Below are 27,016 nucleotides of genomic sequence, written 5' to 3' on the forward strand. Positions count from 1 at the left end.
TGTTGTTTTTGCAAGTGATTTTATTTTAAAACCGGAACTCGAGTTCTCCATTTGTTTAACAAGTCCCCCCCTCCCCTTTCTTTTTTTAAATAAAATTAATTTATTCTACACAACAGTAAACTCTTCCAGACTCTTCCCTATTTACAAATTAACACTTTTTGCTTGCAGATCATCGCTTCCCTCTCATTTTCCTATCCCATGACACAGAGTGAGAAACAAAGCCAAAATCTGAAGGTCTGTAAGGCGGTGCTCCCATCCAGCCTTCTGGATCCCACCCTTGGGGCTGGGAAGAACCAGAGTGACGATGTCTCTGTCAGAGCTGGAGATCTCCCCTCATCCACCATGCATGCTAAACCCATCAACCAAGAGCATCCAGCCTCTCCCTGCCCCTCTGAGCTGTGCTGTAGCTGGGCTGAGGAAGGAGAAACACCCTCAACAGAGCAAACTGCTCCTGCTGCCCTCTGAAGGGATGTGTGTTTGGGGAGAAGGAATGGGATCCACCAGGCATCTCACACATCCATGGGCCAGAAAGGCAGCTCTCACATCACAGGAGGAGGCAAGGAGCCTTGGAGACACCTCCTCTCTGCTCTGTGAGTCAAGCACTGGGGACATGCTTTGCTAGCTCAGGAAAGAAGGCACCTAAATAAATAAAAACTTGGCCCAACCCAATTCCAGGCAAATCCAAGGGTTTTTTTGAGGTTGTGGCTTGGCTTGTACCTCTTTGAACTAAGTGATAACTTCTAGCAGCTGGTAGGGTCTGCTCTACCTGGAGACCCATCCAGACACTCCAGAGCCACCTGGCTCATGCCCTGTGAGCACTGTCACTCCTGTCACTGCCACAGGAGCAGCAGGTGTCCTGGGGGTGGGTAACACAATCTGTGTCAGCCAAACCAAGGGGGATGTGCAAACACTTGGTCTGCAAGCAAAGCTGCCCTCCTGGAGGGTCTCCCACCCCCCATGAGGCACAAACCCTGGCCAGTAAAACCATCCTCAGGGTTTCCATGACTTGTTGGAATAGAATCAATGTAGTGTTTTTATTCCTGGGAGCCCAGCCAAGCAGGAATACCTGCAAAACAAAGCTCTCCCTCACCTCTGGACACAGCCCCTGGCCTCTGCCTGACCCCCCAGACATCCCAAATGACCAAAAACTGATGTAAAAAAGAGAAGGTGGTGTCATATTTTCCAAGGTTTGCCTTGAGCAATGGAAAATGTTGCCCAGCTGTGGCAGAGAGCAGGCAGAAGGCTGATGACCTTGTGGAGAGCTTAGGTTTTGAAAAATCAAGGGAGGATGAAAGGGTTATCCAGGGATTCTCTGTTAGTACAGCAAGGAGAGAAAGGAAACAAAGGAACAGAGAAGGCAGAACAGCAGGAAAACCCTTCCTTGAATGCAATTCATTAAGCTTTGGACAAAAACCTTCTTCTGTCAGAGGGTAGGAAACGTGCCCCAGAGGGAGCCCAAAAGCCAGCCCAGATAAACCCCCAGGCCTCTGCAGCAGCACCCTCAGTGCTCCATGTGTGAGAGAAGAGTTTCTGCATGGACATCTGCCACATTTCCATGCTCATTCCAAAGCGCCAGAGTCCCTCAGCAACTGGTTTGGAGGGTGATGGTGCCAGGAGGATGCTGGCCATGCTGGGCTCTAGCCCCAGAGGGGACATGCCAAGGTGCTTTGGCTGGAGGACGGAGCCTGTCACAGCTTCGGCTGCCATCCCAGGAGGAGATGCAGGGAGCCCAGCTCAGCCCTGGGAAAGCTCTTGGTCCGGAGGGAAGGAGAGGAGGCTACAAGCTCTAAAATGGCACTGACTCTTTCAGCCTCCCACACCTCCAGCACTGCCCCAACGCCGGGGCTGGCGCCAGGTCCAGCTGGGACACTGCCCACCGCTGACACAGCTCCCAAAAGCAGCGGGGAGCGAGGAGGACGTCCCGGCTGGCTCGCTGGTGGTGGCAGGAGGAGGTGGCGAGGCGGGCGCAGCGGTGAGGGGCACAGCTGCCCGCTGCCCCCACCGTGCAGCCCCAGCCCGGGGGGCTCAGTAGAAGGAGTACTGGTTTTCCACGGCCCGGGTGCGGCTCCGGGCGCTGTCAGCCTCGTGGTAGTCCTCGGCACCGGCCGCAGGGGGCTCCGGCCGGCGCTCGGCGCTGTCGCTGCGGCTCCGGGGGCCCAGGGCACCCTCCAGGCGGTGGTAGGGTGCGGGGACAGGGACACTGGGGGCCACGGGCACCCCCTCAGCGGGTGGCGGCACCGGCGGGCCCGAGGGTGCTGTGCTGCAGAAGTAGTGTGGAGGTGGCACGTCGACCCGGCAGCCCGGGGGCTGCGACACGAGGGGTGGCGGGGGGCCGGTGTCTGCAAGGGAAACGGGAGCTTGACCCCTCTGTGCTGCCTGCGGGCTCGGCCCCCTCCCTCTCTGCTCCTTCCCCACACCCCCTCTCCATCCCTGACCCTGTCCTTCCCGCTCTCTCCCAGCACAGCAGGATGCTCCAAGCCTGCAGACGTGTCTGCTCCTCTCCTGCCCCAGCAGGGCACTGACACCCACAGCCAGGGACAGGGGCCACAGTGCCCGCCTCCCGTGGGTGACACCCACCCTGGCACATCTCCAGAGCCACACACACCAGCAGGGCACTGCTTCAGGGAGGGAATCCCGTGGATTTGCCCCTTTTAGGGACAAGATCCCAGCCCTCACCCAGCCCTCCCTGCCCAGCCCTGGCACCTACCAGGCTGCGGGCTCTGGGCCACCACGTAGCTGCGCAGGGTGATGTCGGCCGCGCCGCCCGACTCCAGCGGGATGGGGTGCGTGTGGAAGTGGCGCAGCATGTCAAAGATGGTCTGGAACCAGAGGTGCTGCACGTGGCACTGCCCGCTCTCGTTCAGCGACAGGCGCAGGTGCTGCAATGCAGGGGGCACGGGGTGAGCTGGGGGTCGTGAGGGTGAGACTCACCCTTCAATCTGCAGGAGCCACCTCCATCAGCCAAGGGAGGTTTGCTCCTAACAGGATTGCTGTGTTTACCCTGCTGCAGGGTGTTTCCTGTAAAACCTCACTTGCTGCAGCCCCAGGAGCAGTTTGACCCCTCCTGGGGATGAACACCATAAAGAAACACTCAGAGAAGGGTGTCTGGGTATAAACCAGGGGCAGCTGAAGCTCTGATTCTGGGGTCACAGACAGCCTGGGGAAGCCTCAAGCCCACCTGAACGACTTCTTGCAAAGTGACAAGAACAGGCAATCTCTGCTAGAAAAGGGACCCAGCAAAAAAATGCTTGTAGTTGGTTTTTCACAGTGCATCTGTGTACTTCAGGACATAGAACAGACAAGGAGGGTAGGGGAAGGTGTGCCAGCCTACACTGAGCCCCCATGGGTATTCATCCATATGCCCACATGACAGGCACTGATCCAGCTGGGAAAGTGTAGAAGGGGCTGGGCAGGACGCAGAGGAATCTTGGGGCACAAGGGCTGGTGGTCCTGAGGGATGCTCTGCTGGGGTGCAGCTCCCTGCAGAGCTGCTGCCTTTGGGGTCACCCACAGAGCAAGAAGGAACCTGAGGTGCTGGGCAGGGCTGGCACTGACATTCACAGAGGAGCAGAGGACAGGGAGAAGCAGAGGGCAGGGAGAAGCAGAGGGCAGGGAGAAGCAGAGGGCAGGGAGAAGCAGAGGACACCCACCTTGGCTTTGCCCTGGAAGTTGAAGGTCAGCACGTACTCCCCCGGCCGCGTCTCGCTCTGCCGGATGACGAACAGGCCGTGGCTGCGGGCGCCCCCGAACAGCACCAGCTGGGCTGCCTTGATCCGGGACAGAGTCCCGTGGAACCAGGGGAAGTCAGACAGGTTGATCTCAGCCTCGGCCTCGCTGTCCTCCCCTGCCCGCAGGGACAGCAGGTTTTTAGGGATCTCCCCCTCTCCTCCCGCCCCCTCCTCCTCTCCCGCTGTGCATCTCCCGAGTGAGATGCTGGGGCTGCATCCTGCATCCCAGTACCTGTGGGGTGCCCACCAGCAGTGGGGGAGGATTCCAGCGTCTGCAGGAAGTTTTCCAGTGGGACGTGGGTGAGGAGCTCCCCCAGGGAGTCCCTGCCCCGGCCGTGGGGCACGGGGACAGAGGTGGCCACGGCAGCGTTGTGAGTGCTGGGCAGGGCACACCTCTCTGGTGGCCTGGGTACCTCTGGAAGGGAAATTGCAGAGGGATGAGTGCATAGCTCAGCATCACCCACCATCACTGGGCCAAGATGGGGGCTGTCCTGCTCTGCAGGCAACTGTGTTGGATAGTCCTGGATCTCAGAGGCACCTGAGGGCTAGGTTATGGCTCTGAGGGAGTCCCAGACTTTCCCAGATGTAGTTCCTTACCGTCATTCAGGAACTCGCAGCTGGATGAGGTTGTCCTGCCTGGCAGACAGGGTCCCTGTGCACAGGACACCAGCTCAATGTCGTCCCCACTGTCCCTGGAGGAGAGCACAGACACACACATGTGGCACCTCCACTCAGTGGCATAGAATGGGGATTTGGCCAAACAAAATTCCAGTGTGATCCAAGAGCACATCCTATTGCCCCTGAATTCCTCCCAAGGGATTGCCACTGCACCAACTGCATTGAGAGGCAAAGCAGCCACCAAACATGACTTTTTGGGGGTGAGAAACCAGCGTGGGAAGGATTAAACCCTTCAAAGCCCACACTGCACAGGTCATGCTGGTCGGTTCCAGCTGCGGGATTTCGTGGGTTTGGAAGGAAAGCTGTTACCTTGACTCTCAGTGCTTTGCACCCACACACCTTCCCACCCGAGGGCGCTTTCACTTTCACCCTCTGCAACGGGAATTACCCACCCACGGGAATTACATCCCTAAAAGACATAAACCACTAAGCCAGGAGGCCTGGAGCAAGACAGCAAGTGGGAATAGAGCCAGGGAGCCACTCAGAGCATCCCTGTTGCCAGCCCTCCCCGTGCACTTCAGCACCCTTCTTGCACAAGCATCCGACTTGCTCCACATCCTATTTTTATCCCAGCCACCAGCAAGAGTCCGGAGCTGCCCACAGCACTCAGCTGCTCTTGCTTCACACGGGCCACGTGGGCACAGGCAGCGGGGAAGCTGCTGAATTATTTAGTGGCCAGTGAGTGAATCAGCCACTGGGAGTCATTCAGCTGCAGCCAGTCAAAAACAAGAAGGGAGGAAGGAAACCAAAAGCAGCAGCGCTGTGCAGAAAAGCCGCGGCTGGGCGCTCCCGGCGGCTCCAGCACGCAGCCCTTGGCAGGAGCTGATTGAGAATTCGCTCTTGGCGCCGAGCGTGTGTGTCGGTGTATTAAACAGCTCATTATTATTTGCTCTGGAGTTCATTATTATTTGCTTTGCAGTCACGTCCGGAGGCCAGAGCGGGCCGGCGCTGGGTGCTAAGCAAACAGAAAGGGCTGGGAGGCTGCCAGGGGCACAGCGGGGCTGCTGCTGCCTCGAGGGGAGCACGGCCGTGGTGCTCTGCTCCAGCTGGAAAACCAGCACTGAAACATGGAGCCAGGGAAAAAAGGCCTTTTCCCAGCCTCACATCAGCAGCCCAGCCTCAGCAGTGCTTCTTGAGCAGCAGAATAACTGGATGGGTTGGGTCAGAAGGGAATTTAAAGCTCATCTCATTCTACCCCAACCATAGGCAGGGATACCTTCCACTAGCCCAGGTTGCTCCAGGACCTGTCCAACCTGGCCTTGGACACTTCCAGATATGGGGCAGCCACAGCTGCTCTGGGCAATCCATGCCAATGAATTACAGATTTCAGAAAACAGCAAAAGGAGCAAAGGTCTGGAGTGCACCAGTGCATCCTCTCTGTGAGATGCAGCCTCCATGGTGACCAAATGCCTCCCTCTAGCAGGAGGGGGCAAAGGCAGCCTGGAGGGAGCAGGAGCTTTTCCAAGCCTCTGTTCCAGGTTTGTGTGATGTTTTCACTGCTACAAGCATGGGCACCTGGATTTTCCAAAACTGTGCCAAGAAAGGCAGTGCCAGGGTTTCCCCAAGGCTGGGCCTGCCTGAGCCAGCTGAATGGCAGCAGCACCAGGCACACAAACCTCCCTAGCACAACTTGCTGCATGTGCTGATGAAACAGCAGATAAGAAGTTCTGGCTGAGTTATGATTCTGATGATAACACTGATGCCACTGTGATAGAAATACAAATAGATCAACCAGCAGAATCTTAAATATATCTCAGATGCTAAGCTGGAAAAAAAAACCACACGGAAAATAGCTCAAATATGGTATAAAAGCTTCAGAAGGTGGGTGTTAGGAGCTTCCTGCTTTGAGGCTGTGTTCCCAGGTCACCTGCCTCTGCCAGGCTGAGGGATATGGGGCAGAGAAGGGTGAACAAATGGCCAGTGCTCTGCACCCCTGGCAGACACAGGCTGCTAACTCTGCCTCCAGACCTCTGCTGGTGTGAACTGGGCACTTCCTGTGACAACACAAAAACTGCATCTGGGTAACAGTCTGTGCTCAGGCACCACAGCTCAGCCCCACAGAGCCCCTTCCCCAGCAATCCTTACCCAGGGTCGATGCAGTCCTGGATGTCAGCCACCCACGAGTGCTTCTGCAGGGAGTCGATGGTCTCCAGGATGTACTCGGCCCCATTCTCCACCTGCAGGCCGTGGGGGATGGAGTCAGCTGTGCCAGGGTGCTGCCCCCCACCCCGAGGCAAAACACACCCCCACAGCCCAGCCAGAGCCCCTGAACAGCACCTCAGCTGAGAGGAGAGGATCAGTGTCCCACCCCAGCACAGGGCTGACCCAGAGGATCAGTGTCCCACCCCAGCACAGGGCTGACCCAGAGGATCAGTGTCCCACCCCATCCCAGCACAGGGCTGACCCAGAGGATCAGTGTCCAACCCCATCCCAGCACAGGAGTGCCAAAGGGTGACCAGAAAGATGCATCCAAGATGACCCCTGACCAAATCTGGAGCTCAGAGGAAAACCCCACCACAGTACTATCAGCAAATACAAGGTTTTTACAAGGTTTTTACAGCCTCCACAATAAAAACACATCTGGATGGCAGCATCAGGGTACATGGCGTTAAGCCCAAGCACAGACAGCACCCCTCACTCCTGGGGCACCTCTGTGTCCCCCCAGAACTAGCTCTGCACAGCTATAGCAGAAGCCACACTGCTCTCTGCCCCAGAACCCTGCCAGACCCCAGGAGTTTTAAACCTCTCCTCCATTATCTTTTCTGCCTGCTTGTCCATGAGGCTTCTGATTGCAACAGAGTGGGAGAGAAACCCCCTTTCACAGGGAAAAAAAAAAAAAATAAAAATTAGGACACAAGAGAGCCTCCAAACTGTCCAGCCCAGAGGAGCTGTGCCTTTCTGAGGCCAGACAGAAGCAGAAGCTCCACATCAGTGGACTCAGATGCCATGGGATGCTGTGTGCCTCTGGCAGGTTTCCCTGCATCCCTCATGGAGCCTTAAACATCATGTTCCCGAGGTGGCAGAGCAGCCCTGACTCCGGGAGGGTGTCACATTGCCAGCTGAGACAACCTCCAAGCAAATTCAATTAATCACAAACAACTGAATCACTGTCCTGAAAATAAGCAGGGAGGGCAAGGAGCAGAGCCCTGGCTGGGGCTGAGCAGTGACCTGGACCCTGTCCTGAGCAGAGGTACAGGGGCGTAGCAAAGATCCCCCTCCCCAGTTTGTTTAACTTAAGAAAGGATCTTCTCTGGCTTTTTGAGGGCAAGGCATGAAGCTGACGTGGGAGATGGGGCTGCTCACTCATGCAGAGCATGACAGCAAGCAAAGCACGTGCAGGGCTTGGGTATTTTGCAAGCACCTGCTTGTGCAATGGAAAAAACTGCATGTGCTTGGTGTCTGATGGGCTCTGGGGACATGCTGGCTGCTCATTTTTAGGCAGTCTGGCAGGAACTACTTCAGTGTGGCCTCCCCAAACAAGGCAGGGGCTTTTCCACCCATAGCAACATCCCTAAATGAGGCGGGGGCTTTTCCACTCATCATAACCTGTGTGTTGAGTGTGAAGGTGGAGATTGGGCTCCACATCACACAAAAAAGGAAACCACAGCACCCAGCCTGCCCACCTACCTGCACCCCAGCACTGAGGGTGCTTCACCCCTCTGCAAGTGCAGCCAGCAAAAGGGGAATGGGAGAGCAAAAAATGTCCCAGCAAAAAGGACCCAGGCAGAAAATGAACCACAAATAATAGTGGATGTGAGAAAAGGGGAGCAACAGCTCCTCTGCCAGCAGCTGGAAGGGGAGAGCAAAGCCTGGCTGGGGGACTCCTTTCTGTGCTTGCTGGCTCTGCTCACTCAAAGGATCAATTGTGACCAATTCCCCTGTGACAGGGTGAGAGCCAGGACAGGGCAGGAGCAGGAGGTACCTGGTGAAGCAGGTATTTTCCAGCTGCCAGGGTTTGGAGCACTCCAGAAGTGCATTAAAGGAATGGCTGGAGCAGTAACCAAGCTGTTAGCAGTGGGAGAGGAGAGACCATGTCTAGCTTCAGAAGATAGGAAGAGGCCAAGTGCAAAATTTCCCTCCAGCAGCCAGAGAAACCAACCCTCAGAGGCACCCAGGAGGCATCCCAGAGCTGGAACCCCCAGAAGGGATCAGCCATGACCGAGCCCATCTGCTCACGCTTGTGACAGCTCCAGGGATAGGGAGAAGCAGTGGCACATCCTGGGTGTTGAACACACTTTGGACAATGATGTGATGCATTTGAGGTGGGGCTTGTAAGGGGGTCTAGAAAACGTGACAAGAAGTAGCTGATGAGCCATATTCCAAGAGCAGAGGTAGATGGCTGGTGGGTTGCCAATGGCCAGTGGTCAAAGGGACTGTCAGTGGCCAGTGGTCAAAGGGATGGGCTCCTTCCCATCAAAGGCTCTCTGTGAGTGCTCCTCAGTGATGAGCACAAAAGAATGTGAGGCTACCTGATCAATTCATGGATGACATCACAATGAAAATGTGTTGGAGGACCAGGCAAGAATTCAAATGAACTTGTCAAAGCTGAAGTGGAAGAAGAAGCTGAAACCAGCCTCCATCTCAAGGACAGGGCTCGGAGTGATCGCTGTGGGAACCACGGCTTGGGAGCAGTTCTGCAAAAACCATCCCAGAGTTACACCAGCCCACAGGCTGCATGTGAGTCAACATCATCTTCATCATCATGGCGTGAGGAAAGCAACTGCATCAGCTTGGGCTGGACAGAGGGGAAGAAGAAAGGAGAAGCAATCCTTCCCATCTGCTCTGGGCCACGGCCCCACGTACACTCTGGGGTGTTCCCTCTCCAGAGGCTGCAAGGAAAGAAGGAGGACCTTGGGCTGATCAGTCTGGAAAATAGGAGACGCTTGAGGCTGGCCATTGAGGCACAGAAAACAACAGCTGAATGAGCCTCTGTGCCCATGGTGGACACTGACCACTGCTGAGGCTGAACAGCAAGAAGCCCCTGGAGAAGGGAAGGTGTCAGAAGTTGTGTGACCTTGACAAGGAGCTGGATTTGATGGAAAGTAAATTTCTCCTGGGAATGTGTGCTGGGGCCAGGTGGATTTCAAGGCCTGGGAGCTTTCACAAAGCCAGGCTCAGTTTTCCCCCTTTTTTCCTTTCATAGTTTTCTAAGCTTTCAAGCAGGTTCATTCAGCTGGGAGCCCTGGCCTTTCTGCTCTGCTTTGCCACACAACTCTTGGGGAGAAGCCTCAGGGAGAGGGGTGTTTGTTTAGAAGAGGTAGAACACAGAAATGCTCAAAATCTAATGGTCCATCACTGTCATGGTGTCCAAGACCCTGCAGAATTCAGCCCTGATCTGCCATGACAGGCTGTTGTCTTCCAGCAGAGCAGGAGGCAGCACTGAGCTAATTAATTGCATGATATGGAAAATTCTGAAGAAAGAGACTTGCACTCTCTGCTCATGCCCCCAGACTCATGTGTGGTTGATCCCCAGGGTCTCATTGGTCCCACAGAGCTGTTCCCACAGAATCACTAAGGCTAGAAAAAGACCTCCAAGACCATCAAGTTCCACCTTTGACCAGATGCCACCTCATCAACCAGACCACAGCACTAAGAGCCATCACACTGTGTCAATGAAACAGCCACCACACGCCACTGATCTGGGACAGCAGCAGCCACAAAACCACAAGCAGCTGCACCAAGCTGCATCTTCCCTTGCAGGTTGTCAGGGGTTGCTGATTTAACCCATCTCCTGGTGACACGGAGAAGCCAAACCCATGGTGAAAGCCAAATCCCAAAACACCCTGGTGCCATCTGGAGCAGGCAGGGATCCAGTGGGGAGCATTCGTGCTGTTGGCAGCTCAGCTCTGAAAGCCAAGGCAACGATCCCTTGGGGACTGAGCCTCCTGCACTGCAGGGTGCAGGTGCAGAGGGGGTTCCTGTAGGGATCCACACGCTGCTCTCACCTTTAGGACAAAGGTGTTGTCTTTGTCAGGCATCTCCAGGGGCATGGTGGTGCGCACCTCGATGATGGCCGACAGCGGGATGCTCACCTTGGGTTTGGAGGCCTGAGAAAAGGAAAAAAAAATAGCAAAGAAAATAAATGAAAAAGAAATCAATGAATTAAAAAAAAAAAAAGTCACTCAATTGAATCAAACTGTCCCTGGGGACAATGCAGCAGGGCTCTCAGAGGCAAGATCAGCTCAGCCTGTGTGGTTATTACAGAGGGGGAATAAACAGCATTGATTTCCCTCCCGTGCCTGATAACTCTGAGCTCTGTGAATTAAACCAAGAGGAGGCCCAGTGGAAGACAGGGAGGTGCTTTTAACTGCCAAACCACCCTGCGTGCTCCAGCGCAGGCTGATGTGCCAGCTCTGCCAACACCACTTAATTTCTCTCCATTTTCAACCCTCTCCCGATGGAGAGAGCTGTGCTATCTGATGGGGGATGCTGCCCATGCAGAAAGCAGCCCCGTTTCTCCAGCACAGGAGCAGCATTTCAACCAAGCAGCTACAACACAGCAGCCTCAGCCATGCAGGGAATTTTAATTACATTAAAATCAAGAAAAATGAATTTCCCCCAGGGCCCCTGGCACCCGCCGGAGCCTCAGTGGGGAGGCAAGACCCAGTGCCTCCCACTCCAAGTGTTTGCTGAGCAACAAATTCCCCAGATATTTGTTTTAATTATAACAAATCCCCACAAAGGAGCTCGTGGAGCTGCTCTCCAGGGCTGGTCCCCTCCAGGGCTCTGGGATTTGGAGCACTGCAGCTGCAGGAAGCAGAGATGAGATTTAGTCACCAAAACCTGCGCCTGGTGCCGTGGATGCAGTGGGTGGGATGAGGCCAGCAAGGAGCTCCAGGCTGCAAGTTACCAATAACGGGCTCAGTTCCCATTTTTATTGGGAAATAAAAATAAATAAATCCAAGACAGAACAGAAACTGCTTTTTTCCCTTGCAGGATGTTTCGTTTCTGCCAGCCCCAGAGCCCCAGTGCTGCCTGCAGACACGTCTCAGCCGTGCAAGGCTCTGCCCATCCCTGGGGAATTTTTCCATCTTGGTGTTTGCACAGGAGAAGGTCAGAAAGGAAGCAGCAGCTACTTTGAAAGGAAAGGAGACAAGGTGATAATTCACCCCTGAGCTAGAGAAGGGTCTTAGAATCACAGAATGATTTGGGTTGGAAGGGACCTTAAAGATCATCTCATTCCAACCCCCTCCTCTCCAGGAGGGCTCTTCCCTTTAAAGGTTTACAGACATGGCCATAGTTTTTGTAGGGTCTATGTAAAAACAAAGCTGTGGGCTGCTGAAGCAAAAAGCAGTTTTCTTCCAGCTGTGCCAGACTGGTGCCACTTTTACATTTGCCAGATGGAAAGCAAGATGGGATGAGAGGAGAAAGCTGTAAACCAAAGTGGGGTGTGATTATAACAGAAGAGCAGACAATGTTCATAAAAGTTGCTATAAAATAATTTCAAAATTGATTTTTAGAGGCAAATCAAGATACACTAAAAAAGGAATCCCTCTATGAGCTCTCTCTTAAATGTTTTAAGAGCAGCAGTTGTTCCATTTTAACCCAAGTTTATTTTCTCTTTGGTGCAGCTGATACACCAGGCTTCATCAGATCCTCCATCCACAGAATGGGTTGGGTTGGAAGGAATCCTTTTCCACCCCCTGCCATGGGCAAGGATACCTTGCCTTGGGCACTTCCAGGGCAGCCACAGCTTCTCTGGGCACTCTGTGCCAGGGCCTCAGCACCCTCACAGGGAAGAATTTCCCCCGTGTCCCACCTATCCCTACTCTCTTTCAATTTAAAGCCATTCCCCCCTGTCCTGTCACTCTCCCCCGCTCTCCCACAGGCTCCCTAGTGGGTACCATAGATACTGGGGTTGTTTCCTTCCAGCCAGACCCCATTCCTGGGCTGGGGAAGCCCCCAGTCCAGCCAGACCCCATTCCTGGGCTGGGGAAGCTCCCAGTCCAGCCCAGAGCAATGCCCACCATCCGTACCCATGCTGGGCTGCTCTCCAGAGAGATGCACTTGAGTTCAAACTCATGTTTTATATTTTCTCAAAAGGTGAGAGGCACAGACCGACACCAAGAGTGCAAGGTTCATTTTGGCCTGCAGGTTGGATGGTTTTCAAGCACATTTTCCCATCCATTTGCACCTCAGCCACACAGCACCAGATCTCCCTCTGGACCAGAGCTGGATTTCAGCCCAGTTCAGCGGTGGAAACAAAAAAAGCCCCAAAACCAAAGCCCAACTGCTGCTTGAATTTCTCATAAAAACAACAGTGAACAAAAGCCAGGACTTACCTTTGGGGGGACATAAAACTCCAGGAGGAACCTCTCTCCTTCCACCTTCACCGCCTTGCGGAGCAGGAGGCGGCACTTCTGCCACTGCGAGCTGCCCACACAGTTCGTGTCATCGGCCACCATGTAGCGCAGCGTCCCCTCCCTCTGGATGTCCACCAGCTCCACCTTGGACGAGGGCACCTTGGACAGGCGCAGCTTGTGTGTCCATTTCTCCCGAGGGTCCCCAGGCTCCTTGCCCCCCGCTGCCCACGGCTCCCTCTCGGCTCTGCGGCCGCCCAGAGCGGCCTCGGCGCCCGGCTCCGGAGAGGATTTGCGGTGCCACATCTCCTTCATGCCATCCACCACGCATAGGCTCATGTTCCTCAGGGAGAAGCCTTTCTTGAACTTGGGCTTGGCAGCAGCGTGGATGGAGACGTCCTCCGAGCTGCGGGACTGCCCGTAGGAGGAGACCTTGTGAGCCTGCACCTGCTGGGCTGGGGTCAGGTACCGGCTGGCGCCCAGCGGGGCGTCCATGCTGTCCAGAGACTCCGTGGACGTCTCCTCCTTCCTCGGGGTGACCTCCCGCCCGTAGGGCACGTGGCAGTTCTGCAGCCCCACGAAGGGCACGATGTTGTACTTGGTGGGCGAGTCAGACACGAACACCCGGCTGACCTCCAGGCTGAAGATGTCCAGGAAGTTGGCGGTGAAATGGTGGGAGAAGGAGGTCTCTGCCCCCGGGGTGTCGTAGTGGGGGTTCTCCTTCAGGAACTGGCAGAACTTCTGGGCGAAGTCCACGGCGGCTGCCTGGGCGTGCAGCTTGCAGAACTCCCTCCAGTCGGGGAGCGGGGAGGAGGGCTCCTGGCACAGGGCATCGCCGTTCATGGCTGCCCCATTCCACCTGCCGGCGGGCTGCGGGCAAGGACACGGCCTGAGAGTGGCACAGACAGGGACAGCCCGTCCTGTCCCCCAAAAACAGGGACACGGGCAACCCGTCCTGTCCCCCAAACACAGGGACACGGGCAACCCAGCCTGTCCCCCAAAAACAGGGATATGGACATCCCATCCTCTCCCCCAAAAACAGGGACACAGACAACCCAACCTGTTCTCCAAAAACCAGGGACATGGACAACCTGCCCTGCTCTTCCACATGGGGACATGGGCAACCCGTCCTGTCCCCCAAAAACAGGGACACGGGCAACCCAGCCTGTCCCCCAAAAACAGGAACATGGACATCCTATCCTCTCCCCCAAAAACAGGGACACAGACAACCCAGCCTGTTCTCCAAAAACAGGGACATGGGCAACCCAGCCTGTCCCCCAAAAACAGGGACATGGGCAACCCAGCCTGTCCCTAAAAACCATGGATATGGGCAACCCAGCTGTTCCCCAAAAACAGGGACACGGGCAACCCAGCCTGTCTCCTAAAAATGAGGGCCATGGACATCCCAGCCTGTTCTCCAAAAACAGGGACATGGACAACCCACCCTGCTCTTCCAAATGGGGACATGGACAATCCCTCTGTCCCCCAAAAACAGGGACACAGACAACCCAGCCTCTCCCCCAAATCAGGGACATGGATGACCTGCCCTGCCCTCTCACCTGGGGACATGGACAACCCATCCTCTCCTCCAAAAACAGAGACATGGACATCCCATCCTGTCCCCCAAAAACAGGGACACGGACAACCCAGCCTGTCCCCCAAAAACAGAGACATGGACACCCCATCCTGTCCCCCAAATGGGGACATGGACAACCCACCCTGACCCCCAAAATGGGTTCACCCCTTGCCATGATGCCACAGCTGATCTGCAGTTCCAGTGCAAAGGAAAATGCTGTGGGAAAGTGTCTGTGTGTCGCCCTCTCTCCACCTCATCCACTAGGAAAAAATCTTGGCCCTGGCAGCAGCCATAAATTGTACTTATTTTACGATTATGACCATGCAAAAGCATTATTGATTTCTCATGAAACCGCTAAGGAGTCCCCGAGTGGAGGAGCCCAGGGGCGTTTGCCTGCAGGATTCCTCTCACTGTGTGTCTGCCTGGGCATGGCACAGCTCTCCACAGGGGGAGGGAGCCTGGGAGTCCTGGAAGTGTCCAGCACCCTCCCTTCTGCACCCCACAGCTGGTCCTTCTCTTTCTCTCCAGTCTCTATTTCTGCCCTCATCCTTTGCCACATCAGTTTTGGGATTTTGCCCTCCCTGCTGAGCATCAGCTGACAGAGAGCCCAGGACAGGGCCTCAGCAGAGGTGGGCTACAGGGGTAAAAGGAACAGAAGCCAGACCCAGGAGCACACCAGAAGATGACAGGAGCTGCAGACCAGACCTGTGAGCCCTTAGGACAAGCACCACTTTGCCCAAGCTCCACGCTGGTCCTTCTCCCAGTGGCTGTGAGACTGGCAGGGCCCGTGTACAGTCCAGCTTGGTGCTCACCATGTTGCACTTCCCAAATCTCTACCTGACTCTGGGCAGCATGAACAGCCTCCCCTGGGGGACCCCAGCATGACTGCATCTCAAAAATCACCTCTGGGTGCCAGAACTGCTCCTGGCTGCGGGTGCTGGTGGGCCTTGGCTGGGGCACTGCTGAACCCATGACCCCAAACATCTGTCCCTGTGTCCAGACACCTTCCTTCCTCCACTCCAGGTTCGGCAAATCCACCTCAGCTGCTCAAACACCGAGCCCAAGGGTGCCTGTGGCTTCCCTGCTCCAGGCAGGCATTGTGCCTGTGGGATCCAGTTCTGGAAGGGCAGGACAGTTCCCCCGGGTTTTGCTGCTCTCCATTCACAGAGCAGCTCTTTCCCTGGATTTTGCTGCTCTCCATTCACAGAGCAGCTCTTTCCCTGGATTTTGCTGCTCTCCATTCACAGAGCAGCCCTTTTGCTGGCGAGGGATTACTCCTGCTAATAAATCACGCGCCGTACCCCGCCAGCAGCTTACACGGCCAGTAATTAATTACTGCTCGGATGAACGGCACCAGCCACGGATCAGGGCGGGCACTGGGGACTGGCATAACCTGCTCCTTGTCCTCCAGACCCCAGCCATGTCATCCCCAGACTCCAGGCAGGGCTGAGCCCTGAAGGCTGGGATTCAGAGCAGCAGCTGTGGCCAGGAGCTGGTTGCCATACCCCCGGCACATCCCTATGGAGAGGAGCTCTCTGGGAGCACCTCCATCCCAGGAAGGGGCTCTCAATCCCCCCAAACACTGAGAAACCCACACAGCCAACAAAATCCCACTAGAAACATGATACATGTGGCATTTCCTCACCTTTAAGGCAAGGATGCTGTGCCAAGGAGGCACTGAGGACAGGCTACACACGGGCCTGCACTGGCTCCTCACATCCCACAACAGCAGCAGAGCTCCAGCTCCTGCAGAAATCCCTGGCAAAGCTCTCCCCAGCATCACAGGGATTTCCCGGAGACCTGAGCAGGGAGCCATGCCAGCTGGGAAAAAACCCATCCCTGCAGTTTAGGAGCAGCCTCTGAATTTCCCCGAGAGACATCAGCAAAGCAGCAGAAAATGCAAAGCTGTTTGTTACCCGCCCAGCAAATGAAATTCCTAATTATCCATCCATCACCAAGCAGAGGATTTAAAGACTCTGCCCTTTGAATTAAAAATTCACAACCCCAGCTCTGCCATGGCCCAGGAGCTGCCCTGGCACCAAGCCATGGGCCAGGAGCATTTGGGCTCAGGGAGAAAAGGGAGATGAAAAGGAGTCTCCTGCTGCCAATCCAAGCAGTGACAGCCAGAGCAAGGGAGAGGGGAAGGGTGCAAAGGAAAAAGAGCAGGAAGGGGCTTCTGGGGGAAAGAGAAAGCCCCTTGGTGATGGGGTTATTTGCATCTGCCCAGGGTGTTGAGCCCCGGGACTCTGCTGGTTTCCCTCCCATGAATTTGGGGGAAAACACAGCCCCCCATCCCTCTCTCCAGCAGGGACTGGTGCTCAGGGCCTGCCTGTTTGAAACCAAGGGATGGCAAGCTAACAGACTCTGAGAGGTTAAGAGGGGGAAAAAAAAGAAGAAAAAGAAAAAAAAAGGCACTTCAAAAAAGATAAAGCCCCAAACAAAAAGCCTCAAGGAGATCCAGGCATGGCAGCCGGGCTCAGGCTCGGAGAGGCGCACGCAGAGGCATCACAGCATCTTCCTTTCATCTGCATGGGGATGACAGACTTTAAAAGGCCAATTTATAAAAATGAAGCCTAGAGGAGAGACATCTGGCAGGTCTGAGGAGGTGGCGGCGGGGATTACTAACCCTGTGCCACATATCCACCCCCCCTGCCCAGAGCACAGCCAGCAGCCCCCAGCCAGGATCCAACAGCACAGCCTGGAGCCATGGGGTGGTTTAAGGGCAGCCCCTGGGACTGCAGAGCCATCCCCGCCCCTGACTCACCTGATTTCTGCAGGAAGCAGGCTCCCAATTATCTGTGTAGATTTACCTTTAATCTGGATGCCTGCACTCCCCTCCATGCCAACAGCTCTGCCCCACTTCTTGAAATAACTTATCATGCCACAGACAGCATCCCCGGGCAGAGCGCTGGAAGCGGAGACGAAAATAAGCTCACGGTGAAAATAAGCAGCAAAGCTGCAACTGCTTTTTGGAAAGGGCCATCCCCTGCCAGCCCAGCTTGCCGAGGCTGCAGCACACTCCAGGCACCTTTCCAAAGAGCCAGATCCCTTTGGAAGTGCCATCAGCCCACTCCAGAAGTGGCTCAGGGGCCACAGCCTTGAGTCCCTGGCCTGGGTGACACAAGAGGACAGAAAAATAAATATACAAAGTGGGTGGTTTGTGAAGGAGCCACGGAGGGGCAACCACAGCATCAGGCTGGTGACAGGCTCCTAACCCACCTGCAAACTCCTCCCAGGGCAGAGCTGTGCCTGCTGCCTCTGTCATTTGGGAAACTGAGGCAAAACTTAAGAAGAGAAGATAAAAATAAAGAACTTCTGGTGTTTGCCAAGTGGAAACCCAGGCTGGGATGACAGGTGAGAGCCAGCTGCAGGCAGTGATTTGGGACACCTCTCCCACCAAGGTGTGCTGAGGCATCCCCTGCTCCGGGGGGGGACACACAGAATACTCTGAAAGCCTAAGTACAGCCACTGACCTCAAGAAGAAATGAAATTTAAACTGTCAGCAGAAGCGCAGGAGACCATAAAAAAACAACTCCCCGGTGAAGCAGGAGTCAGGGAGCAACAACAAAGCCACCGGGATTTGCTGAACCAGAGGCGTGGGGAGGAACCAGCATCTAATGAGGTGTTAATAACCCGAATGCGCAGCACCGGTCATGGGATGGCCAGCACAGCCTGCCCGGCACGGCTGGCTCTGATGGCTTTATTTAAGGAAACAACCCTAATAAAGAGATGTTTCCCTTCCGCCCAGCGCAGCGCAGCCAGGCTGGGACAAAGTGATCCGAAACTGAGCGGGGAAAAGCACTGTCTGCTGGAGGATGTGAGCAGCGAGCTGCATCCCTCCATCCATCCCTACATCCATCCCTACATCCACCTGCAGCTGTGCTGGGAACTGCCGGCTCCACGCCAGAGAGCAACGGGAAAGGGAAAGGCAGCGCAGGAGGCAAAGCCTGGCTCCTGGCAAGGAGATCCCGGCCCAGCCCCGGCTGTCCCAGCCCTGCAAGGCTGCTCGGTTTCCAGCAAGATCGATGCCACTCAAAGCCCCAGCTGGTCACCGCGATCCCGCGGGAGTGACATGAGGAAACCCAGGCACCTGCTCGCCCAGAAAAGCGCCTGACCTAAGCGTGCCATGCCAGAGGAGATCCCCGAGTCACGAGCAGGTCGCAGAGCAAGGCGATACCCCGGCCCCGGCGATGCTCCTGGCAGGCAGCTCTGGCACACGGGCAGCTCCCGGGGGAGCCCGCACAAAGCCCCGGGACAACGAGGTTCATTTCTTGCCCCTTTTCTCTCTTCAAGATGAGTCCCATCAGCACCTCCACCCCAGAACCTTGTCCTGGGGAAGGGGAGAGCGGGGCAGAGCGAGCAGGCTCAGACTGACCATCCCTGCTCCTGCTGTGCAAGCATGAGGGGTGCCTGGAGCTGATCTCCCCCATCCCACAGCTGAGATCTGAAGCCTGACCTCCTCCCTCTGTCACCTCCAGGACCCTTCCCAGCCCTCCAGAGCTTTAACAGCATGCAGAGGCTGAGCTAAGGAAGAGAAAACCAAAAGGAACAAAAGCAGAAGCCACCTTTTGCTTTCACGCCCCCCAGACCCCTGACCACAGCCCTGGCGTGGGAGAAGCTGATTGCTCTCCATGCTCCTCAGTACTCCATGTGCTATTTATACTATTGTGATCTTAAATCAGACTGCCTGTCTGAACCAGAGAGAAATGGAAACATGCCTTGTTCCTCTCATTTACTGGCCATCCCACTAAAATATTAATTGAACAGCATTTTGGCCTTAAATTTTATAGTCAAACCACCTGCCTTGAACCAATCCCTCAGCAGGAGCACGCTTTAACTCCCTGCCCAGATGCACTTCAGGGTCCACCTGTCACCTGCAGCTTAGAAAACATTTTTCTGGAGTGAAAAGGCTCCTTGTGCCTTTTTCTGCTGCCCAGTGAGGGGTCCCACTGGCCAGCCCAGCTCTCAAAAAGGATGCCCCAAAGCACTCAGTAGTGCTGAGTGGCCAGGACAAGGTTTTGGGGTGCAGGTGCTGATGGGACTCATCTTCAAAAGAGAAAATGGGCAAGAAATGAACCTTTCCTCCTCTTGCACATAAGGGTGCCCCCACAGCTCTATGTGATATTCTGATTCCAGTCCCACAGGAACCAATGCTCCTGAAAATGAGCAGATGGGCCCATGAGAGCCCCCAGTAAAACCTGAGATTTTCTCCATTTCCCACTGCTCTGACCATACCACAGGGCTGTTCCTCTCCCTCCCCTCCAAAATCCCCCGCAGTGGATGTTGTACTTCCTGTGCTGACAGCTGCTGGAAAATAAAGACAAGTTCATAGATAAGATCCACTGGATCTTAGATAATCTTTTCTCTGAGTAATTCCATCCAGCTTCTAGGGAGCCACTCTGCCAGCCCACACATGGACATCACCCAAGCCACTCAACCCACTGGTGTTGTGGGACACCTCAGCCATGGGGACAGGGTCCCCAGGGCGCAGTGACAATGATCAGCAAAGCTTTGGTGCATCTGGGCATCACAAATGCAGCTCGGGGCTTGGAGGCTGTGTGCTGTGTCTGGGAATAAAGCACAGACACCCCCACAATGGCCCATAGGAAGAGCTATTGGAAAAATGAAATAAATTAACCCCAGAGCTTTAGGTGAAGGAGGTCAGAGGCTGTTGTCCATCCCCCCTCACTCGGATGCCTCCTCACGTGCCTGTCTCCAGCCAGAGAGCTTCCCACAGAAAACTACCCAGTCCAAAGTCTATTTTTAACCACCACAATAGCAGAGCCTCCCCCGAGGAGCAGCAGAAGCCCTGTCCCCAACCGAGCAATCTCACATTTCCCTCGCTAAGCCTCGATTTCCTTCCGCCCCTCAGCCCACAGCAAAACCCTTCTCCTCCTCCTCTTGCCTTCCCATCCTTGGAAAACTATTTGCACATCCATCCATCCATCCATGCATCCCCCTCCGGGCTGGCGTGCTGTGGGTGCAGTGTCCTGCACACCTGTTACACATTAACCACTGCCCTGGCACCTGTGGGCAGACCCTTCCTGCCACAGAATGCCAAACTGCAGCAGATCCATCTGCTCAGCCCCCTCCCCTGGAGGCACCCAAAGCTCTGGGGATTTAAAGAAAAAGCCCTGCAACACCAACCCAGCTGCACTTCCCAAAGCAAGTGCAAACTCTTTAGAAGAATTTACCCTGGAAATTGCTGTGCCATGGAGGAGCTCTTTGGGGGTTTTGGGGAGAGAGCTGAGTGGATGCTCAACAAAGCAAATCCTGATGGATACAGCACAGTCATCACTGGGGATCCCCCATCATTAGGTCAGAGAAACCCCTAAGATTGTTTTTCAATTACAGCACATAATAAACATGAGATAAAGTTACACAGTTCTGTAGGAAATTTTCTTATTATGTTTTTTTTACGTTGCAGATCTAATTCCCCACACGCATCACTGTCTCATACCCGCCTGCAAACAGCCTTAAACTGCTGCCTAATGGTATCTGAGCTGGGGAAATTCAATTCTACCCAGCGCCTCACCCAGGACTGCTACAATCACTGCTAATTGCTTAAGTGGTGTATTAAGCAAAATAAAAATTCCAGTGGGCTTTGAACCCCCCCCCCCTCAACCAGATGATGCCAAAACACCCTGCTACAGCTGCCAACCCTGGCTGGAGATCCAACCTCAAGTATCTTTTTTCTCTTCACTGTGCAGGGATGCTCCTGGGCAGGCAGAGCTTTGTACCCAGCACGGCCACGGCCACACCAGAGGGATCCACAGGCTGTGTCCAGCTTTGCCATCCCTCTTTCCAGGGTTCTGGGGTGCCACTGCAGTGCCTCTCCTGCCCCAGGGTGCAAATGCTGCCAGGACCCAGCGAAGGAGGGCACAAACATCTGCCCAGTGGGACCCTGGGGGGATGCACACTGGGTGCCTCTCCTGTGGGTGTGGATGGATGTGGGGCTCCTGTCAAGTCTCATCCCAAACCCAGACCTTGCATGAGAGCAAGCAGATTCTCCAAGCCCTTCTGCTTTTCCCTTGAGCAAAAATCAGGTGTGGGATGCAGTTTTAGGCATGTTCTCTCCTCCTCTCCACCGTGGTGGAGCCAGCTGGGACTGAGTTTCTGGGAGCACCCCTGGGGGCAGGGCCCCCATGTTCCCTCTGCCTGCACAAGGACGTGGATCACTGAGCCAGGGACAAATCTCCAACCCTGTCCCAGCACCTCACTGGCATCCACGGGCAGGGAAAGCAGCTGAGGTCAAGTGAGGGCAGCCACAGGCAGGAGGGGAATGGGCAGGAACCTCGGGGCTGGAGGCAGTGCCCTGGGGCATCCCAGCCAGCCTGAGTCAGCAGGGCCACAGATGTGCAACCATCATCTGGTGTCTCTGCTTCTGCTGGGAAGAAGAGGAGGAGGAAGAGGAAAGGCACCAGCCAGGAACATCCTCATCTTGAAGAGACGGGTGTTCTGCCTCCAAGGAGGAAGGACAGGAGGAGGCTGGACAAGACCACGCTGCCATGAGGGTGCTCACAGTCCAGGAGAAGAGGGGACAGACCTCAGATCAGCCAGAAGAGGCAGCCCTGCAGTCAAGCAGCCACTGCAGCCCTGAACCAGCTGAGGAAGGAGGGGATTTTAACCCCAAAGCCTTCACCAGACAGGGATGGGGACCAGGGCTGACCCATGCCCCTGGTGGCACAGGGGTCTGGTCACTGAGCTGGGTGAGACACCAGGCAGGGCTGGCAAACCCGTGTGCTCCCCAGGCTGGGGCAGAGAGGATTATGCAGCTTTTTACAGGAAACACTCAGTGGTAGCCCTGGGCTCCTCTGCTGTGTTACAGTGATGGTGAGACACTGGGAAATACCACTGAAGGACACACAGGGAAGGTGCAAGGGCACTTGCCATCCCATCTGAGCAGATCTCCTGGCAGCACACACCACCTGCCTGTACAAATGTGCCCTCCCCCAGGGACGGGGGGCTGAGCATTTCAGAACAGCCTGTGTGGTTCAGGTGGATGATTCCTATTTAGGAAGGCATCCCCAGAAATCCATGGTCCTTCTCCACGCTCCCAACAACCAAACCAAAAATCCTCAGGAGGGCAGTTCTTAGTAATCATGGAATCATTCCATTTGGAAAAGACGTGTAAAATCATCCAGTCCAACCATTCCCCCAGCACTGCCCGTGTCCCCTAGTGCCACATCCACACCTCTGTTAAATCCTCCATAGCTAGTGACTCCACCAATGCTCTGGGCATCCTGACAACCCTTTCAGCAAAGAGATTTTTCCTAATATCCAACTAAACCTCCCCTGGCATAACTTGAGGCCATTTCCTCTTGTCTAGTGAGCTGTACCTGGCTACACCTTCCCTTCAGGCAGTTGTAGAACCAAGCGGATCCCCCCGAGGCTCCTTTCCTCCAGGCTGAGCTCCCCCAGCTGCTCCCCATCCACTCAGAGCCACAGGAGCAGGGCCCGCGGGGGGTTTTGGGGACACAGGGAGATTTTACCTCCTTTCCCGTTCCAGTTCACAAGATCCCCGAAGCACCGGCAGCGTGGCTCTTGCAGGTCAAACGCATAACTTCAACCGATCAATTTCCACACTGGAAGGAAGTAGCAGAGCGACTCGGAGGGAGGGACCTGGAAGGCGAAGGTTTAGGCTGTCAATCCCTGGAGCCAGAGCAACAAACCCAGGCACACCTCACCTCCCCCAAGGCACAGTCCGGCAGGGCTCGGGCCTGGCTCCGCCAAAAGCAGAAACAAGCAGCAGGGCCGGGCAGAAAGTGCCCCGAGCCTCGCAGGGGCCTTCCCGCGGTGCCGCCCGGGCTCGGCAGCCGCAGCTGCCCCGGGGGCCACGGGAGGCACCGGGGCCGCGGAGCCCTGCGACCCCTCCGGGCCCTGCACCCGCATGCACAGCCCGGCACACAACACTGACCGAAAATAAGCGACCAGCCGTGCGGGGGCTGCGTGTGTGCCCCCGCCCCGGGGCTGCCATCCCCAAACCCCGGGGGAAAACAACCCATGGCTGCAGCCCCCAGCCCCGGGGCAAAACCCCGACCCCCGGGGCTGGAACAGTCCCCAAGGCCGGAGGAGCCCCAGGGACCGGGGGAGCCCCCATCCCCGGAGGAGTCCCCATCCCCAGAGCAGCCCCCCATCCCCGGATCAGCCCCCCAACCTCGGAGCAGCCCCCGGGGCCGGGAGAGCCCCCATCCCCAGAGCAGCCCCCAAGGCCGGAGCAGCCCCCCAACCTCGGAGCAGCCCCAGGCGAGGCTGCAGCCCCGCTCCCCCGGGGCAGAGCCGGCTGTGCGTGCCCCATCACCGCCCCCCGCCCCCGCGGGGCCCGGGGCCGCCCCGAGCGGCGGCGATGCTCACCGGGAAGCGGGGCTGGCCCAGCCGGGAAGGGGGGCGGCAGCCCCGGCCCCGCCGGGCGAGGGGAGGGGGCGGCTCGGGGACCCTCCCGGACGCACCGCGCCGCAGCGGCGGGGGGCGGGACCCTCCCCCGGCCGGGGGAGCCGCGGCTGAGCGGGGGGAAGAACCGCGGATAAACACCCGCCCGCCGGTGCGGTGCCGGTGCCGGTACCGGAGATGCGCTCACCCGGCCCCGCTCGCTGCTCGGTTCGCTGACTCGGTTCGCTGCTGGGTTCTCGGCTCGGCTCGGCTCGGCTCGGCTCGGCTCGGCCGGCCCGGCCGCCCCCCGCCCCGCCGGCAGCGCCGCCCCCCGCACCGCCCCCGCCGCCTTAAAGGGCCCCGCCCGGCCCCGCGCCCCCGCCCGCCGCTCCGGCATGGGCACCGGGCGCTCCGGCATGGGCACCGGGCACACCGGGATGGGCACCGGGCGCTCCGGGATGGGCACCGGGCACACCGGGATGGGCACCGGGCGCTCCGGCATGGGCACCGGGCGCTCCGGCATGGGCACCGGGCACACCGGGATGGGCGCCGGGCACACCGGGATGGGCACCGGGCACACCGAGCCCGGCACGGGCTGGCCCCGGGGCCGTGTCTGCGGGAGCGCCCCAAATTACAGGGGCACCCCGAATGCTCAGGACGAGCCCTTAATCCTCGCACGGGCTCCCCAGCCCTCCCGGGAGCGCTGCAATTCCCTGGGCAGCACCCTAAATGTTCCAGGTGTTCAGGCCCCCAAGATGCTCCAGATCCACAGGTCCTGGCAGGTCCGTGCTCTCAAGAGGGGCTGCAGCCTTTCCTCACCCCATCTACCACCCAGCATTTGTCCTTGCGGTGCCCAGGAGGGGGGATTGGGGTGATCCCCCCCACACCCACATTCCCGGGGGGCACAAGGCGGGGGGGTGTGAGTGGAGGGGCTCCAGGAGGAGTTTTGGGGTCTGGACCCAGTGCCCGCCTTTGTCACCCTGCTGCTGCATTTTGGGCACCTCGCAGAGCACTTTCCCTGCCAGGGGATTCAGGACAGCCTGAACCCCAGGACAGGGTGGGTCAGGATGGACCAAGCCCCAGGACAGGGGCAGTGAAGCCCAGAGAGGTTTAAGGGATGGAGTTGGGGGTCACGCTGCCTCTGGGACCCTGCACAGCCCCCCAGCCTCCCCACGGCGTGTCCATGCATGGATAGGGATGAGTCACCATTAAAAAAAAAAAAAAGGAAAAAAAAGGATTTGGAGGAGGAACAAATCCTTTTTACTCCTGTGAAGCACCTGTAGGATTAAGACAATGCTAGTTATATAAGAGGTGCAGAAGGGTGGATTTTAGCATTATTTTTATTATTAATATTTATTTATTATGCTCCCTCACCGTCCCTGATGGGTGTATTCTGGGGAGATTTGGGGAGAGGCTGGTTTGGGGGAGAAGAAGGAGATTTGTTGCAGGGCTGGTGCAGAGTGATGCAGCATTTGATTTTTCTTCCCCCAAAGCAGCAGGGGCCAAAGTGAACAGTGCAAAAGCACTGCTGAGGAGGCCCAACTGGGACATGGACTCTTGATTTTCTCCATTATGGCTGATTTTGGGTGGATTCTGTCCCTCCTGCTTCTGGCTGGTCACATTTTCAAGGCAAGGTTGGGCAGGGCTTGGAGCAACCAGGTCTGGCAAAAGGTGTCCCTGCCCATGGCAGGGGCTGGAATGAGATGAGCTTTAAGTTTCCTTCCAACCCAAACCATTAAATGTTTCTGACATTCTCTGATTCCCTTCCCAGGGGCACTCTGGGGGTGAATGGATGCTCACAGAGGGGCTGGGTCCCACTGCTGAGTGCAGGTAGCCCTGGGCCACCCACCTCCCAGAGCAGCTGACAACGTGTTTCCACTCCCCCCCCTTCCCCTGCCTCCTCCCCTGAACAGCCTCTCTCCCATTCATATCCATTTTTAAAGAAAACACACAATCAATAGTCTCTCAGGCTGGAATTTCATTAAGGTTTTCATTGCACTCGCTATCGATTGGCAGCAGGGCTGGGAGCTGCAGGGAGCTGATGCTGTGCCCTGCCCTGCCTGCTCTGGGACCCCCAGACCACCCCAAAGGGAAAGGGGCATGTAGAGGGAGGGGCTGCTCCCACGCAGGCAGCAGAAAGCCCAGCTTTTTCTAGATTTTACACAGATTTTACACAGATTTTACACACCACCACTAAGAGCAAAACCAGGAGCCCAGGGAAGGGCTGGGATGCTGGGATTTCTTTCATGAACCAAAACAAATGCTTTGTGATTGAAAAGGCTCTCCTCCATGGGATGCTGCTTGTTCCAGGATGTGTAAAGCCAGCCTGGAATGCCTGGCCTTGCTTCCATCAAACACGGGGGCTGCAAGTGAAGAACACCCAGAGCTCTGGGTGCGGAGAGCATGGTTTGCTCTGCTGCTGGTCAGTCACTTGGAAAACCAAGTGAAAAATCCCAACCTCTAAAAGGGCTCCGTGGGCTAATTTTAGGTCTGGGCCTTGACCAGAGAGATTTACAATAATTGCCAGGGTGAAAGTTTAACTTCTCCCGCGACTTTTCTCAGCAATCCCCAAGGAACCGCGTTCTGCTGTGCAAGGAGCATCCCCGGGCCAGCTCCCCAAATTGCCTTTTTAAGGCTTTATTTTTAAACCAAAGCCACGGGCTGCCTCCAACAGGACAAAAATCCTTCACGAGTTCCAGTCTGCGGCTGGTGGGAGCTCCTGTGGATGGGGATGAGCTTTGGCTCAAATCCTTGTCCCCATTTTTTGGCCGTGCTCACCCCTGTGCCACCCCCTCAGGCACAGAGCAGAGCCCCCATGGACACCCCTGTTCCCCCTCACCCCTAACCCCTTTTGACAGGAGCAAAGCAGAACATGCTGCTTGTAGAACCACGGCCTTTCTGCCATGCTAAATGATTTAAAACTGGTGGTGAATAAACCTCATATCTGCCCACTCCTGCCAATTCTCATTACTCCGGGACTCCCTCGGAGCGATTAGCTGCCTTAAAAAAAAAAAAAAAAAAAAAAAATCGCTGGAAGGAATCAAGCGAGTGGCTCAGCCAGCACTGGGGAGGGCTGCTGGCAGCATCCTGGCTGGAGCGTGGCGTGCCCTTGAATCCTGTGCCCGGAGGCACCCGAGCAGTGCCAGCTCCTGCTCCATCCTCGCCACATCCCGGGAGGCTGGGGAGAGAGCTGAGGCTGATTGCCCAGCAAAACCCTCGTCTGGGAGGCCACAAAGAGCTGCAGAGGGGAGGGGAAGGGGTTGTTTGTGAGCATCCCGGGAGAAGCCTGGAAGGGGAGTGCCAGCCCGTTCCATGCCCAGGCACGGCGAAGGCGGGTGTGTGTGAGCTGTCAGCCAGGCAGATGG

General features: G+C 56.4%; 1 protein-coding gene across 2 annotated transcripts; it reads right to left on the reverse strand.

The window, feature by feature from the left end:
- SH2B2 (SH2B adaptor protein 2) lies at positions 1-23,978 on the reverse strand. Of its 2 annotated transcripts, none has more exons than XM_064394412.1 (10): positions 23,860-23,978; positions 22,775-22,904; positions 12,689-13,576; positions 10,352-10,453; positions 6,492-6,583; positions 4,326-4,420; positions 3,961-4,143; positions 3,651-3,844; positions 2,708-2,879; positions 1-2,339 (listed from the first exon to the last, which is right to left on the reverse strand). In XM_064394412.1, exons 3-10 carry the CDS (start codon positions 13,547-13,549, stop codon positions 2,026-2,028), a joined length of 2,013 nt encoding a protein of 670 aa, XP_064250482.1. In that variant the 5' UTR covers positions 13,550-13,576; positions 22,775-22,904; positions 23,860-23,978; the 3' UTR covers positions 1-2,025. The 2 variants fall into 2 exon arrangements, with proteins under 2 accessions (XP_064250482.1, XP_064250483.1); XM_064394413.1 differs by lacking the exon at positions 23,860-23,978 and adding an exon at positions 23,637-23,853.
- Positions 23,979-27,016: the final 3,038 nt, after the last annotated feature.

The sequence above is a fragment of the Passer domesticus genome, chromosome 19, assembly GCF_036417665.1.
Source record: "Passer domesticus isolate bPasDom1 chromosome 19, bPasDom1.hap1, whole genome shotgun sequence".
NCBI lineage: Eukaryota > Metazoa > Chordata > Aves > Passeriformes > Passeridae > Passer > Passer domesticus.